Source organism: Scyliorhinus canicula, chromosome 8, assembly GCF_902713615.1.
Source record: "Scyliorhinus canicula chromosome 8, sScyCan1.1, whole genome shotgun sequence".
Classification (NCBI taxonomy): domain Eukaryota; kingdom Metazoa; phylum Chordata; class Chondrichthyes; order Carcharhiniformes; family Scyliorhinidae; genus Scyliorhinus; species Scyliorhinus canicula.
Window position 1 is genome coordinate 163,273,718 of NC_052153.1, and position 13,826 is coordinate 163,287,543.

The 13,826-nt window shown below is 47.5% G+C and overlaps 1 protein-coding gene across 10 annotated transcripts in view; it reads right to left on the minus strand.

Moving 5' to 3' along the window:
* The window catches only part of LOC119970652 (microtubule-associated serine/threonine-protein kinase 4-like), a 588,463-nt gene that overhangs the window by 337,791 nt on the left and 236,846 nt on the right, over nt 1-13,826 (minus strand). For all 10 annotated transcript variants that reach the window (XM_038805607.1, XM_038805606.1, XM_038805605.1 and 7 more), the window contains one exon: nt 1,028-1,059. In XM_038805607.1, the coding sequence (XP_038661535.1) occupies nt 1,028-1,059 (32 nt within the window). The remainder of the gene's footprint in view (nt 1-1,027; nt 1,060-13,826) is intronic.

A 13,826-nucleotide genomic window follows, 5' to 3' on the forward strand; every position in this document is an offset into this window, starting at 1 on the left:
TGCAGTTATGGTGAAATTTCCCGGAATTCTGCCCTCAGCATTGAACAAATCTTTGAAAAATAATTTGAGATATCAAGTTACCCAATTGTTTTAAAAATAAATATTTTCAAGATGTGGATAGTGCTGCCAAAGCCAGATTTATTCTTCACATCAGTTGCAGCAAGGTGGACGGTGGTCTTCTTGACTTTAAAAAAAATGACTAAGATACTTGTTGGTCAATGTGGGACGGGCAATTTTTGAGATTGATTTTGTTGGGCCTTCTTGACTGCACCAAATATCTTTAAGACCAAAAGACGCAGGAGCAGAGATCAGCCATTCAGCCCATCGAGTCTGCTCCACCATTCAATGAATCATGACTGATCTGATATAATAATCCTCAACTCCACTTTCCCATCCTTGATTTGAACTTGTATAGGCCATGTAAAATGAACAGCCCTACTTCAGGGGTCATCAAAATGGCTGCCTGCTTAACATATTGAATGAACATATTGAACAAAACAGGCAGCACCATATTCTTACTAATTGGGAGTGTGAAAGTTGTCTCATTAGCTTCTATTCTTAAAAGACCCAATAACTTGAAGGCCCGTGAAGTTACTTGAAAATGCACAGATACAACGACAGAAAAATGCAGTTCTCTCCAACCAATTCAAGTTAAATGTCCCCCAGCAAGAATGCAGTTTACACATATTGCTTATTAACACAAAATAGACTGTAAATATTTAATTGCAACCAGCAAGCACAGACCAACTGAACAACAGCTACCTCATCAAGCAATTATCTCCTTCTTAGAACTGTACAAACAAAATATACATCAGCCATTGAGCCATTCAGATAGCACATTTTCAGGCAGCTGTGCAAGATAATGATCTCATCGCGTCAACAAAATAATGGCTACATTTGCATAAAAATGCCACAGAAGGTCAAAGCCTGAACTGAGTAAAGTAATATACTTCAGAAAACTGCAAACCAATTACAAAACAAAGACAATCAAGGGCATATCTGCAATATTTAAACCATCTCTACTTACAGACTTCCTCGACGGGGAAGGCTCAATTCTTTCTGCAAAAGAAAAAGAAAGTTGTATTTGAAGCAGCTACAGAATGATCAACTCAATTGTTTCTGGCACGGACTGTGGAGCTTAACTTTTTCAGTTTGCAAAATGAGGTTAATAGCTCAGAAACAGATCATAAAATTCAGTGTTTAAGTAACATGCTCAAGCAGTGTTCTTACTAGCTCAGTGCCTGAGTCTGCAATTTATGCAGAGGATGCCAGCAATATATTAATCTCACCACTGCCTTGTTTCAAGCATAACCTTCACACCAGTTTTTTTTTTAACGATAAAATTACTTTGAAGAAACTGCTGAAACCGTCCACAGCATCGGCAAACGGAACCTTTAACTAGCATTTCATTTTTACCTTTTCTAAATGAGTACTTATTCGAGTGGATACACTTACAGAAAATCGTGCAAATCAAAATACTTTCCATCTCTTACAAGACTGCATTGGTAAATAACAAAGTTCCCCTCGTGCAGCGGTCTGCTTTTCATTGCCATCTAGTGATTCCTGCTTGAATATGCACCTTTTCCCTGTGAGTGTGCTGAAGGCAGATTCAACCATGGCTTTCAAAAGGGTGCTGGATAATCATGTGAAGAGAAAATGATTTGCAGACCTACAGGTAAAAGGCGGGGGGAGTGGGATTAGATTAATTGCTCTTGCAGAGGGCTTGTATGGATGTGGCAAGCAGAATGGCTTCATTCTGTGCTGTGCTGTGACCGTTCAAGACTATTATTATGTTCAGCAGTCCCCCACTGTTACAACCTGCACGAGACATGCGGGATTGGAGCAATTAGTCTCCCCGTATGTGTCGCTGAATACAAGCCCACCGCGAAGGGGCCGGGAAGCCCAAGGACATTCATGTTTGAGATCTGTATAAAGACGGCCAGGTATGAAACCGACAGGGCAGACCCGGCTGGGACCTGATGTATATTGTAAAGATAATTGCATTGCAATAAACCAAGTTTTCTTTTGACCTTCTCAATTCGGGCTCGTTTGTGGCCTACTAATCTCATTTCTATCAATTACAATACAATTAAAGGGCCACCCCACCATATGTCGCACCCCCCCCCTCCCCCTCCCCCAGTAGAAGTTCCCCCCTCGCTGGCGTGAGGGGTTTAAGGCCAAAACTTTTGAAAGACATAAACCAGGCAAAGGTTTTCACCTGGGGTGCAAGGGTAAGTATAGCCGCTGGGGGAAGAGGGACAAGTCTAGGCAGTACCCTGGCTCTTCCAGGTGGGTCCCCTTGGGGAGTTCCATTGGAATGTTGTGGGGGGGGGGGGGGGGGGGGGAGAGAAGAGAGGGTACAGTGTTGCCCCAGTACGTGTGTAGGAGTGATCTGCTTTATCTGTGGGAGAGGGGGTTTAATATGGAACCAGGCGTCGTTTGGCACTGCTGGCTCTATCAGACCCCGCCCACCCACATCACCACCGTAACGGTGTGGGCCACACCTCCAGATCTGGAGAGAAAACTCGGCTGCGCAGCTGGAGAGCTGCATGCTGGTTTACCCGCCTCACCCAACACTCTGAAAAATGAAATGAAATGAAAATCGCTTATTGTCACTAGTAGGCTTCAATGAAGTTACTGTGAAAAGCCCCTAGTCGCCACATTCCGGCGCCTGTCCGGGGAGGCTGGCACAGAGCAGGGAATTCTCCCATCTTCGACATGTAGATAGGTTTGTATTTGTCACTCATGGCGAACTTGCCCAGCTCCCTTTTGAATGTACTATCAAACATACGATGAGTCAGTGAATAAACCACAAAAACACCCGGATCCCTCTACATTAGCTGATGATGATTCCCTTTCCTTAGTCGCGCTAACTTGAATTTCTTCCCCTTAAACGCAGTTTGTCACTCATTAGCCACTTTCCCAACCTACTGCTTGAACACTGCACCATCTTCCACTGCCTCCAAATCTGGTGTCACGGGCAAACTTCAGTCAGTTTCCTTTCAGTCCTCAGCTACAACTCATTTTATGATCTAAATAGCAATTGTATTGGCATCGCCTCTTTTTGCACCCACCAATCAACATCGTTCCATTCAGTTATCCCAAAATTTCTCGACTTTAATCAGTTTTCAGTCCATCCCAATGGTTTACCTCACATTCCATGCCTTCCTATTTTCTACATATTAGTTCTCAACAGAGCTTTTCCTCAGAGTCCAGTTTTTACAGCTCACCTTCATAATAATAATCATAATAATCTTTTATTGTCACAAGTATGAAGTTACTGTGAAAAGCCCCTAGTCGCAAAGCCCCTAGTCGCCACATTCCGGCGCCTGTTCGGTTAAGCCGGTGCGGGAATTGAACCCGCGCTGCTGGCCTTGTTCTGCATCACAAACCAGCTGTCGAGCCCACTGAGCTAAACCAGCCCTCCTTCCAATTTCGTGTCACTCAGTTCAGAGGGGTAAAGAAGTAACATTTTTTGTCTGGTCGACCACCACCCAGTACGATCTTTCACACTTTGTAGGTGTTCAGAGCCACAGTCTGTTATGAGCAGAATTAATTCCAGTTACATTGGATGCAGGAGACCAGTAATGCTTTCACTCATTAACATTACATAGTCGGACAGCACACACTAGTGGTTGCAGTGAAGAGCTTGGAAACATAAATAAAAAATAGGAGCAGGAGGCGGCAATTTGGCCCTTCGAGGCTGCTCCGCTATTCATGGCTGATCATCCAACTCTGTAACCAGTTCCCGCTCCATATCCTTTGATCCATTTAGCTCCAAGAGCCACATAACTCCCTCTTGAAACCTTACAATGTTTTGGCCTCAGCTGCTTGCTGTAAAGAAGTTTCTCCTCATCTCAGACATAAATGGTTTACTCCGTATTCTCAGATTGTGACCCCTGGTTCTGGGCAGCCCTGGGGTTGGGAACATTCTTCCTGTCTAGTCCTGTTCGAATTTTATAGGTTTCTATGAGGTCTCCCTCATTCTTTTAAACTCCTGCATGCTTGCTTTCAGTGACTGGTCTACAAGGATGCCCAGAACACGCTGCACATTCCCCTCACTCAATCTATAGCCCTTTAGATAATCATCTGTCTGCCTTGCTGTTTTTGCTACCAAAGTGGATAACCTCACGTTTATCCGTTAACTTGTCCAAATCACACTGAAGGATCTCTGCATCCTCCTCACAGCTCACCTTCCCGCCCAACATTGTGTCATCTGCAAACTTGGAGATATTACATTTGGGTTCCCTTTTTAAAAAAATGTAAAGCACCCAAATCATTTTTTTTTCTAATTAAAAGGCAATTTAGTGTGGCCAATCCACCTACCCTGCACATCTTTGGGTTGTGGGGGCGAAACCCACGCAAACACGGGGAGAATGTGTAAACTCCACACGGACAGTGACCCAGAGCCGGGATCGAACCTGGGACCTCAGTGCCGTGAGGCAGCAGTGCTAACCCACTGCGCCACCGTGCTGCCCACATTTGGGTTCCCTAATCTAAATCAATAATATGTTTCTTTTTCTTTCGGCAATTTTGATTAAAAATGTCAACTATTATCGGATGCGATTTATTTTCTTCAGATCCACTTGTGAAAGAATAAATAAGGAAGATTTTGCAGACTACTTATTACTAATACTGTAGATGAAAATGAAAAGTACGGCGTATGTCTGTCTTTAATAGCAGTGAGGACAAATATTAAAACACAACTAATCAATATAATTGAGATGCCTCCAGACAGAAGCTGGAATGTTTCCGTAGCATCTTTATACATTTTTATATTTAATTGTACATGTTTTGTAACAGTGGGTCGAGTTCTCCCAAAAATGTCTAAGTGTGGGCTCCGTTAGGAAATGAGATATGATTCCCGCTGGGTGGTTGGGCGAAAGTCAGATCGCAATCCCACCCACACTTAGAAGTACTTTTGGAAGTGGGGGTAGTTTCACAATGGAGAGAGAGAGAGAGAGAGGCAGGGCCTCAACATGCTGGCATGCCCAGTTTCACGAGATTGGGACGCCCATTAAAAAGGACACCCCAAACTTAAAGTGACAGCTCAGGCCTAATGCCAACCTCAGCCATCCCCCCTGCCCCACCAAGAGTCATCGGTCCACCCTCCCTCTCCCCCCATTGGGTTTCCCTTCAGAGCCTCGCACCCAGTCACTGGTACCAGTGACCTTCCCCATCAGTGAGTGATACCCCACTATGGGATCCCTAGATTCCCCCACCCCCTTCAGGTCCAGCCACCAGCCAACCTATCAGTGCCTCCCCCCGCCCCCACCGCACCCCCGATGTGCGCTGATCTCCACTGGTGGCTGATCTCCACTGGTGGTGGCCAATAGTGATTTCCACCTGCCTCAGCTGCGCCGGCGTCGGGGGAGTTGGGTGCGTCAGACTATGGGGAGAATCGGGTTTTAAAGTAAGGCGCTCTTTCCGAGGGCCGGTGCAGACCCGATGAGCTGAAAGGCCTCCTTCTGCGCTGTAAATTCTATGATTCTATCAACTGACAAAGCATACTTAAACTCTTATTTAAGTATGCTAATCTGCAGATTAGGTCATTGTGCTCTGACAAAATGTTTACATACAGCCAGAGTTCATAACCATTAAATAAGGTGAATGATCAGTCCATTTATCCTTGGTGGCGGTTATTATGGATATAAAAATAACTAGTTCCTTAAAAGAGCCAGAGATAAAACACCAAAAATGATAGAAATGCTCAGCAGGTCATACAGCATCTGTGGAGAGAAACGGAGTTGATGTCGACCTGAAGTGTCAACTCAGTTTCTATCCACAGATGCTGCCAGACCTTTTGCGTATTTCCAACATTCTTTTGTTTGTTTTAGTTTCAGCGTTCAGTGTTTCGCTTTTGTATCCGTCTTTACATAACGAGAGGAGGCAGAGGAGGCCTTGGATTAACATTTCTGGCAAGTGAGGTACCTGCAACAATATTCCACTCAAAGGGCCTTAGCCAATATCGATCAGTTCTTGCCTGGAAGTGCTGACTTCAGTTGATGATTCATACTGCTGGTACGCCACACTATGTTCAGTACAACTCCAGTACGTGCAAAGACTCATTCAGAAACAGCCAAACTGTCCACAGGATCAGCTGGGAATCCTGTACACTTAACTTTCCAAAATATATATATTTAAATATGTTGAGAAAATATGCTCCTGTCCCTGCTGATATGAGAGTATGTCCTGTGGAATATAGCTTTGTGCAAATGTTACAGACACGCATGCCTTTTTAAAATAAAAACACAGTATGGGGGGCAGCACTGTGGCACAGTGGGTTAGCCCTGCTGTCTCAGGTTCGATCCCGGCTCTGGGTCACTGTCCATGTGGATGTGGTGAATGTATAAATACTGTTAATTCACCAGTATACTGTATTACGTTATACCATGTTATTAATCCTGTGGGCTCCATCTATGGGCCATTGTGTGGCTTCACCCACAGGGGGAGATGTGGAGCATGTACGGGCTCCGCCCATTATAGGAAGTATAAGAGCAGCAGACCTGCGGGATCGCCTTCAGTATTGTACCGGTCGCAGGCAGGCAAAGTTGTAAGCTGATTAAAACCACTGTTTACTTCGACACGAGTCTTCGAGTGAATTGATGGTCGCCTCAGTGGATTTTGCACATTCTCCCAGTGTTTGCGTGGGTTTAACCTCCACAACCCAAAGATGTGCAGACTAGGTGGATTGGCCACGCCAAATTGCCCCTTAATTGTATAACATGAATTGGGTACTCGAAATTTATAAAACAAAAACACAGTACATGGTGTAGCCAGTAGAATCCCTTAGCTTCGATGACTGGGCATCACACTTATCCTGCTCTGCACCTCAAATAATATTTACAACTGGTAGAAGTATTTGTTTTGGCTTATCTAAATTAGTTCCTAAGCATGTCCTGGGTGAGGTTAAAGAAAGCTTTCCTGTTGCTCGCCCACAACTTCAAAGAATTGGAAAGAAATTGAAAGGTAAAATGGCAATTCTAAAGGAGATCATTTCAAAGAACGGAACAATTTATTCACAGAACATAAACCACACTGACCACAAAATCCCCACCAAGGAAGAGCAAATTATTTTGAAGTAAAATCTTGCCGTAAAATAAATTGCCAGTATACATTAAAAGAAGATCAGAGATTCTACACCCACACTGCTCACCACAGGGAGTTGGGGGGGGGGGGGGGGGGGGGGGGGGGGGGTCTACCCGATCCACCCAGCTACAAAAATGATCAAATTAAAGCAAGACACGAATAATTGTACGGTACTCTAATCACATGGTCCAAATGATCGATTATCTGCCCCCACTTCACTTTCACAACTGGCTGGTCTTTCCGATTACTGCGCAATAAGCACCCTCAGTCTATTTTCAAATATACAGATTATCTGACAAGGGTAGACTCCTTCTTTATTCTGCTCGATTTTACAATGGTGATGGATCCCGTCCTGGGCCACAGATTTCTTTAAACCACCATCTGAGTACCTCTCCCATCCCCTCTCCAACAACCCCCACCCCAGTGACCTCCTGAAGAGGTATGCCCAGCCTTTAGATCATAGAATTTACAATGCAGAAGGAGGCCATTTGGCCCATCGGGTCTGCACCAGCCCTTACAAAGAGCACCCTATGTAACTACCCTATCCCCGTAACCCCCACTTAACCTTTTGTTTTTCGGACACTAAGGGAAATTTTGCATGGCCAATCCACCTAACCTGCACATCTTTTGGACTGTGGGAGGAAACCGGAGCACCCGGAGGAAACCCACGCAGACACGGGGAGAAAAGTACAGACTCCGCACAGAAAGTGACCCAGCCGGGAATCGAACCTGGGCCCCTGAAGCTGTGAAGTAACTGTGCTCACCACTAAACTACCGTGCTGCCCCTTACCCTTCAGGCTTTTGAATCAGGTCCCCTGCACTCCCCCACCCTCACTCATACCAGCCCTACCCTGTCACTTAACATTCTGCCTTTAAAAGCTGACCCCAGGTTATCCTTTCAATCATGCTCTTCAGTTTTCTACTCCTGAGCACATCCATTTCTCCTCTGTGGGGCACCACAGGATGTTTACTTCATTAAGGATGCTGAACGAAAATTTGACGATGTTCAACAACATCCCACCATCTGTTTACTGCTGCGACGCACTCACTTTTACCCTATGATGCACACTGTCACAAACTCACTCCAGTATATCCACGGAGCACATGCACAGAGGAAAGGAGAATTTTAGCTGGAAATAGATTCAGCCTCAACTTTTCTACAGCGAGCGAGTGAACGCTGCAAAAACACTGTATTGCCGCTGAGGCACGAGAGGGGCAGTTGGCCGGGCCCTTTCTCGATCTTCCTGGCTGCAATGTTCAAGGATTCTACTGGTAGAACAACCCTGCAGTAAAAGCATGTCGGGGGGCGGATTTTTTGCCCACGTTCGCCGTCAGAGAGAACTGCACATTGGGCGGAAAATCGCGAGTAAATCGGGAAACTCAATTATCTCTGGAGAAATCGCGTTTCCCGATTCTTCGCACTCCTCACCGGTAATGGCACAAGGTTCAAACCCACAAAGGGGGAGATCCTCAACCGTCTCCACAACTCCCCCCCCCCCCCCCCCCCCGAATATTTAAACCTCGTCAGCGTGGTTTACAACAGGTTTGAAAGACGAGCTGCAGTCGGGAGATCCCATCGGTGGGTACAAAGGTAAGTATAGTGCCTGGAAGGAGAGGACTATGTCCCATGGCACAGGTTGGCACTGCGCCAATGGGCAGTGCAGGGACAGGCAATGCAGGGGTGGGGCCTTGTGGGAGCCCCGTTTGTGGGGGGTGGGGGAGTGGTCCTAGTTGTCCGTGCGGAAGAGGGTGCCGTGAGGGGTGGGGAACGCTCTTCACAGTAACTTCATTGCAGTGTTAATGTATGCCTAATTGTGACAATAAAGATTATTATTATTATTGTTACTGCCGATACTTCTGCAGTGGTGGGCGATGATTTGCAGGCGTGGAGCCGATGATTGTCCCGGGGACAGTTCCACTTCAGTACTGATTGGGGCTGTTTTTAAAGGTGGCACCCCAATATCTGTGGAGTCGCCTCTGCCGGGCCCTGCCCTGCCAGAGTGATGACGTAAACCCCGCCAACTCTTTTTTTCTTACTCAGAGAGGCTCATTATCAAAATTAGTCCAACTGCACACCAGTTTTCAGTATGAGCCTGTCAGTTTGAAAAAAAAAGGGTAAGATTCCGCCAATGGGGCGGTATTCCCCCAACAGCACCCCCCCCCAGGCCGGGTGGGAGAATCGCACCACACCGCCCCGACCCCTGCACGCGATCCTCCCACCCCCCCCCCCAAAAACCAGCGGCGCGTGAATCGCGCCAGCCCGCTCGGAAGATCGCGAGTGGCAATTCTCCGGCCCCAATGGGCCGAGTGGCCACTCCGACACGACAGGGTCCCGCCGGCGCCGTCCACCCCAGGTCGCTGCCGGCGTGAACTATGCGGGAACGCTCGGGGGGGGGGGGGTGGTTGGGGGGGGGAGCGGCTCCATCACTGGGGGGGGGGGCCTCCGAAGGGGTGGGGCCCACCAATCTGCGGGCCGGACTCCCCCCCCCCCTCCCCCCCCAGGCCTACATTCCACCGCGACCGGTCCCCGAACACCCACGCATGTTGCGTCAGGGCCGGTGCGTGTAAGAAGTTCCCCGCACATGCGCAGGACTGAGCTGCCCCAAATGAGCATTCGCGGGTTGGCGCGGAGCGGCGTGAACCGCTCCAGCGCGTGCTGGCCCCCTATGGGGGCCAGAATAGGACGTGCCCAGGCCCTGTTCGCGCCGTGGTGAAACGCGACGGCGTTCACGACGGCGCGGACACTTGGCCGCCATATCGGAGAATCATATCGTAAATTTTCTAAAGTGATGCTGCATTGCACAAGTTTTAACTAATAATATGCAAGAAACCTACTAATGTAAGTTAGCAGTAATATTTGACCAACACACAAACTATCAGATTTGAACTTTCTGATACATTAGCTGCATATTTTAATATTTAGATTTTAAACACGGGCATGTACTGAAAACAAAACCTTTAATCACATGATGGTAGAGTCATTTGAAAAGCTTTAGGTCCTTGCTTCTCCAAAGGATAATACAAAATGCTGATCCTTTTGTGAAACATTTCTTAACAGCATTCAGTGCAGAACCACATCAAAGGAGCCAACACACTATAATGTAAGCTGCAGCTGAAGTGACTGATTATAGGATGCAACAGTGGGGTGCCTGGAAACTCTCTGGAGTGGGAATTATTTGATGCCAGTAGGGTTTGTGGATAGAAAAAGAAAAACTGCATGTGTGCGTGAGATGGATACAGCACAAGAATAAAAATAGCACTCATGTGAAAGAAAAGAAAGGAGAAGAAATGAGAGTGAGAAAAAGGGTTGATTTTAGCTCAATATTTAATTTGGTTGCTTATGGCAACTTGCAACACCCTTCGGTCAACACCTTTTACGTGCGGGTAGCACGGCGGCGCAGTGGCTAGCATTGCTGCCTCACGGCGCTGAGGACCCGGGACTGATGCTGGCCCTGGGTCACTGTCCGTGTAGGGTTTGCACATTCTCCCAGTGTCTGCGTGGGTCGCACCCCCATAACCCAAAGATGTGTCTGGCATACTAAATTGACGCTTAATTGGAAAAAAAAAAGAATTGGGTACTCTACATTTATTTTTTTTAAAAACACCTTGTACTGTGCAGAAGTATAACCTCACATCTGCCATATTCAAGCAGAGTCTTGCCAACTCCAAAAATTATTAGATTAAATCGAAAAGTTAAATTTCAAAAATTCTTGAGTGTATTTAATTAGGTTTCGAAAATACACATTAATGCCTGTTCTTACCTTAAAAATCTCACCACCCAAATCCCCAACAGTAGAATACAAAGCCGAATCAAGCCTATTTAATATCAACATGTTATTTACGTACGGAAGGGACATGGAATGGGTTTAAAAAAAATAAATTTAGAGTACCCAATTCGTTTTTTTCCAATTAAGGGGCAATTTAGTGTGGCCAATTCACCTACCCTGCACATCTTTTGGGTTGTGGGGGCGAAACCCATACAAACCCGGGGAGAATGTGCAAACTCCACACGGACAGTGACCCAGAGCCGGGATCGAACCTGGGACCTCGGCGCCGTGAGGAAGCAGCACTAACCCACTGCGCCACCGTGCTGCCCTCTTGGAATAGGTTTTAATATTACACAAACGTACCACAGATGTATTTGTCATTTCATTTAAAAAAGTGCATTCTACCTCCAGCAACCCACCCCCATATAGGTCTGGCCTTGTGTACGTCCTAGTTGCATGTGGCTATCTGAAGTAAACAGAAAGATTAGATGATGGAAGTGGCCAAAGTAATCTGAGAACGAGACTTCCGGTGGCGGCTATGAAGGTGGAAGTCGCACATTTGGTGGCTCCCGCTCGGGTCGGCCTTTTGGACCTTTTCCCCCCGATTTTGTACCGGACTTGATTTGGAAAATCGATGATAGAGGCAATTGTGTTCTAGATTCCCACATCGGTGCATGGAGGGGAGGACTAGAAGTGCTCGCAAAGGCAGAAACAGACGGACAGAGAAGGCTTGGGCTGAAGCTGCACTGGACCAGATCTCTGGCTTGTCGATCCAGTGGTCAACGGAGCAGCTGATGCAAGTTATCTAGGAGGGCTTCGCCAAGCAGAAGCGGGACTGCTTGGACCTGATTAAAGAGTCAATTGCGCGACTGGAGCTTAGATTGGATGCCCACGATCGGGCGGTCCAGAAAGTAGAGAAGCGCTGGCTGACCAGGAGGAACTTCAAACTGCGGTGGAGTTGGAGGTGGGGATGCTGAGAGACCAGCAGAAAAGGCTCCGGGACAAGGTGGAGGACCTAGAGAATAGGTCCCATCGGCAGAACTTGAGGATCGCTGGGCTCCCGGAGGGGTCCGAAGGAGCGGATGCTGGGGCATACACAGCGGACATGTTCCAGAAGCTGCTGGGGGATGGGGCATTCTCCCGACCCTTGGAGGTGGACAGGGCTCACAGAGCACTCATGAGGAAGCAGTGAATGGGAGACTCCCCGAGGGCAATGGTGGTGAGACTCCACAGGTATTTGCGTAAGGAGCGTATTTTACAGTGGGCCAAGCAGACACGGAGCTATAAATGGGAGAACAGTATCCTGCGGATCTATCAGGACCTGAGTGCGGAGGTGTCCAGGAGAAGAGCGGGGTTTAACCAGATGAGGTCGACCCTTTTTAAGAAAAAGGTGAAGTTCGGACTGCTGTATCCGGCCCGTCTCTGGATTAGGTACGAGGAGCAACATTTTTATTTTGAGTCAACCTGAGGAAGCGCTGGACTTCTCGAAAAGGAAAGGTCTGGTGGTGGACTGAGAACTTTTGAACTTTGCTGCAACGTTCATGTTTTAAAAAGTTTCTCGTTTTTTGTTTTGTGGACGCTATTTGTAATGCCTTCTGTTTTGATTTGGGGTCAGTTGCAGAGCTGAGTGAGTTAAAGTTTACATTTGCACTGTTGGGGGATTGAGGTGTGTTTGTTTATATGCTGGATCTCTTGCTTGATCTTTTCTTTGTTTAGCGTTTTTTTTCTGTTGGGCAATTGTGTTAGGATTGTTTGTCATCTGAATGTGTGTGTATGAGTGGGGGGGGAACAATAGGTGGGAGAATGCCTGGTGCCAGGGGTGGGGGCCACCAAGCAAGCTGAGCAGTCTAGCTCACGGAAGCGTAGTGGGGGGTGAGCAGGGGTTAGGCTTATCAAAGGGGTCGATTTACATTGAGCTGTTTGGGGGGGGTGGGTGGAGGGAGGGACTGTTGCTGAGGGACAGAGAGGAGGTCGGGGGTGGAGGCTGCCTGGGGCTGGCCGGTGGAGGTGCGGGGCGCGGGCTGGAGACTGGCCCAAGAAAGGTGATGGCAGATCGGCAAGGGGGGGGGGGGCGATGAGCCCCCCAACTAGGCTGATCACCTGGAATGTACAAGGGCTAAATGGGCAGGTCAAGAGGGCACGCGTGTTCACGTGTTTGGGAGGACTGAAGGCGGACGTGATAATGCTGCAGGAGACGCACCTTAGAGTAGCTGAACAGATTAGATTGAGGAAAGGTTGGATCGGACAGGTTTTTCACTCGGGACTGGACTCAAAGACTAGAGCGGTCACGATCCTGATCAACAAGTGGGTGGTGTTTGAGGCGGGAAGAATAGTTTTGGATGTAGGAGATCGGTACATTATGGTCAGTGGGAAATTGGAGGGGGTGCAGGTGGTACTGGTAAATGTGTATGCGCCAAATTGGGACGATGTGGAGTTTTTGTTTTTTTTTTTATAAATTTAGATTACCCAATTATTTTTTCCAATTAAGGGGCAATTTAGCGTGGCCAATCCACCTACTCTGCACATTTTTTGGGTTGTGGGGGCGAAACCCACGCAGACACGGGGAGAATGTGCAAACTCCACACGGACAGTGACCCAGAGCCGGGATCGAACCTGGGACCTCAGCGCCGTGAGGCGGTTGTGCTAACCACTAGGCCACCGTGCTGCCCCAGATGTGGAGTTTATAAAGAGAATGCTGGGGAAGATACCAGACCTGGATTTGCATAAGTTGGTTATGGGTGGGGACTTCAACACAGTTATTGACCCTGGTTTAGACCGGTCAAGCTCAAAAATGGGCAGGGTGCCAGCAATGGCAAAGGAGCTAAAAGGGTTCATGGAGCAGATGGGAGGAGGTGGACCCGTGGAGATTTGGGAAGCCGAGAGTGAAGGAGTTCTCCTACTCACACATGCATAAAGTGTACTCCTGGATTGATTTCTTTATTCTGAGCAGGGCTTTACTGACGGAGGTGG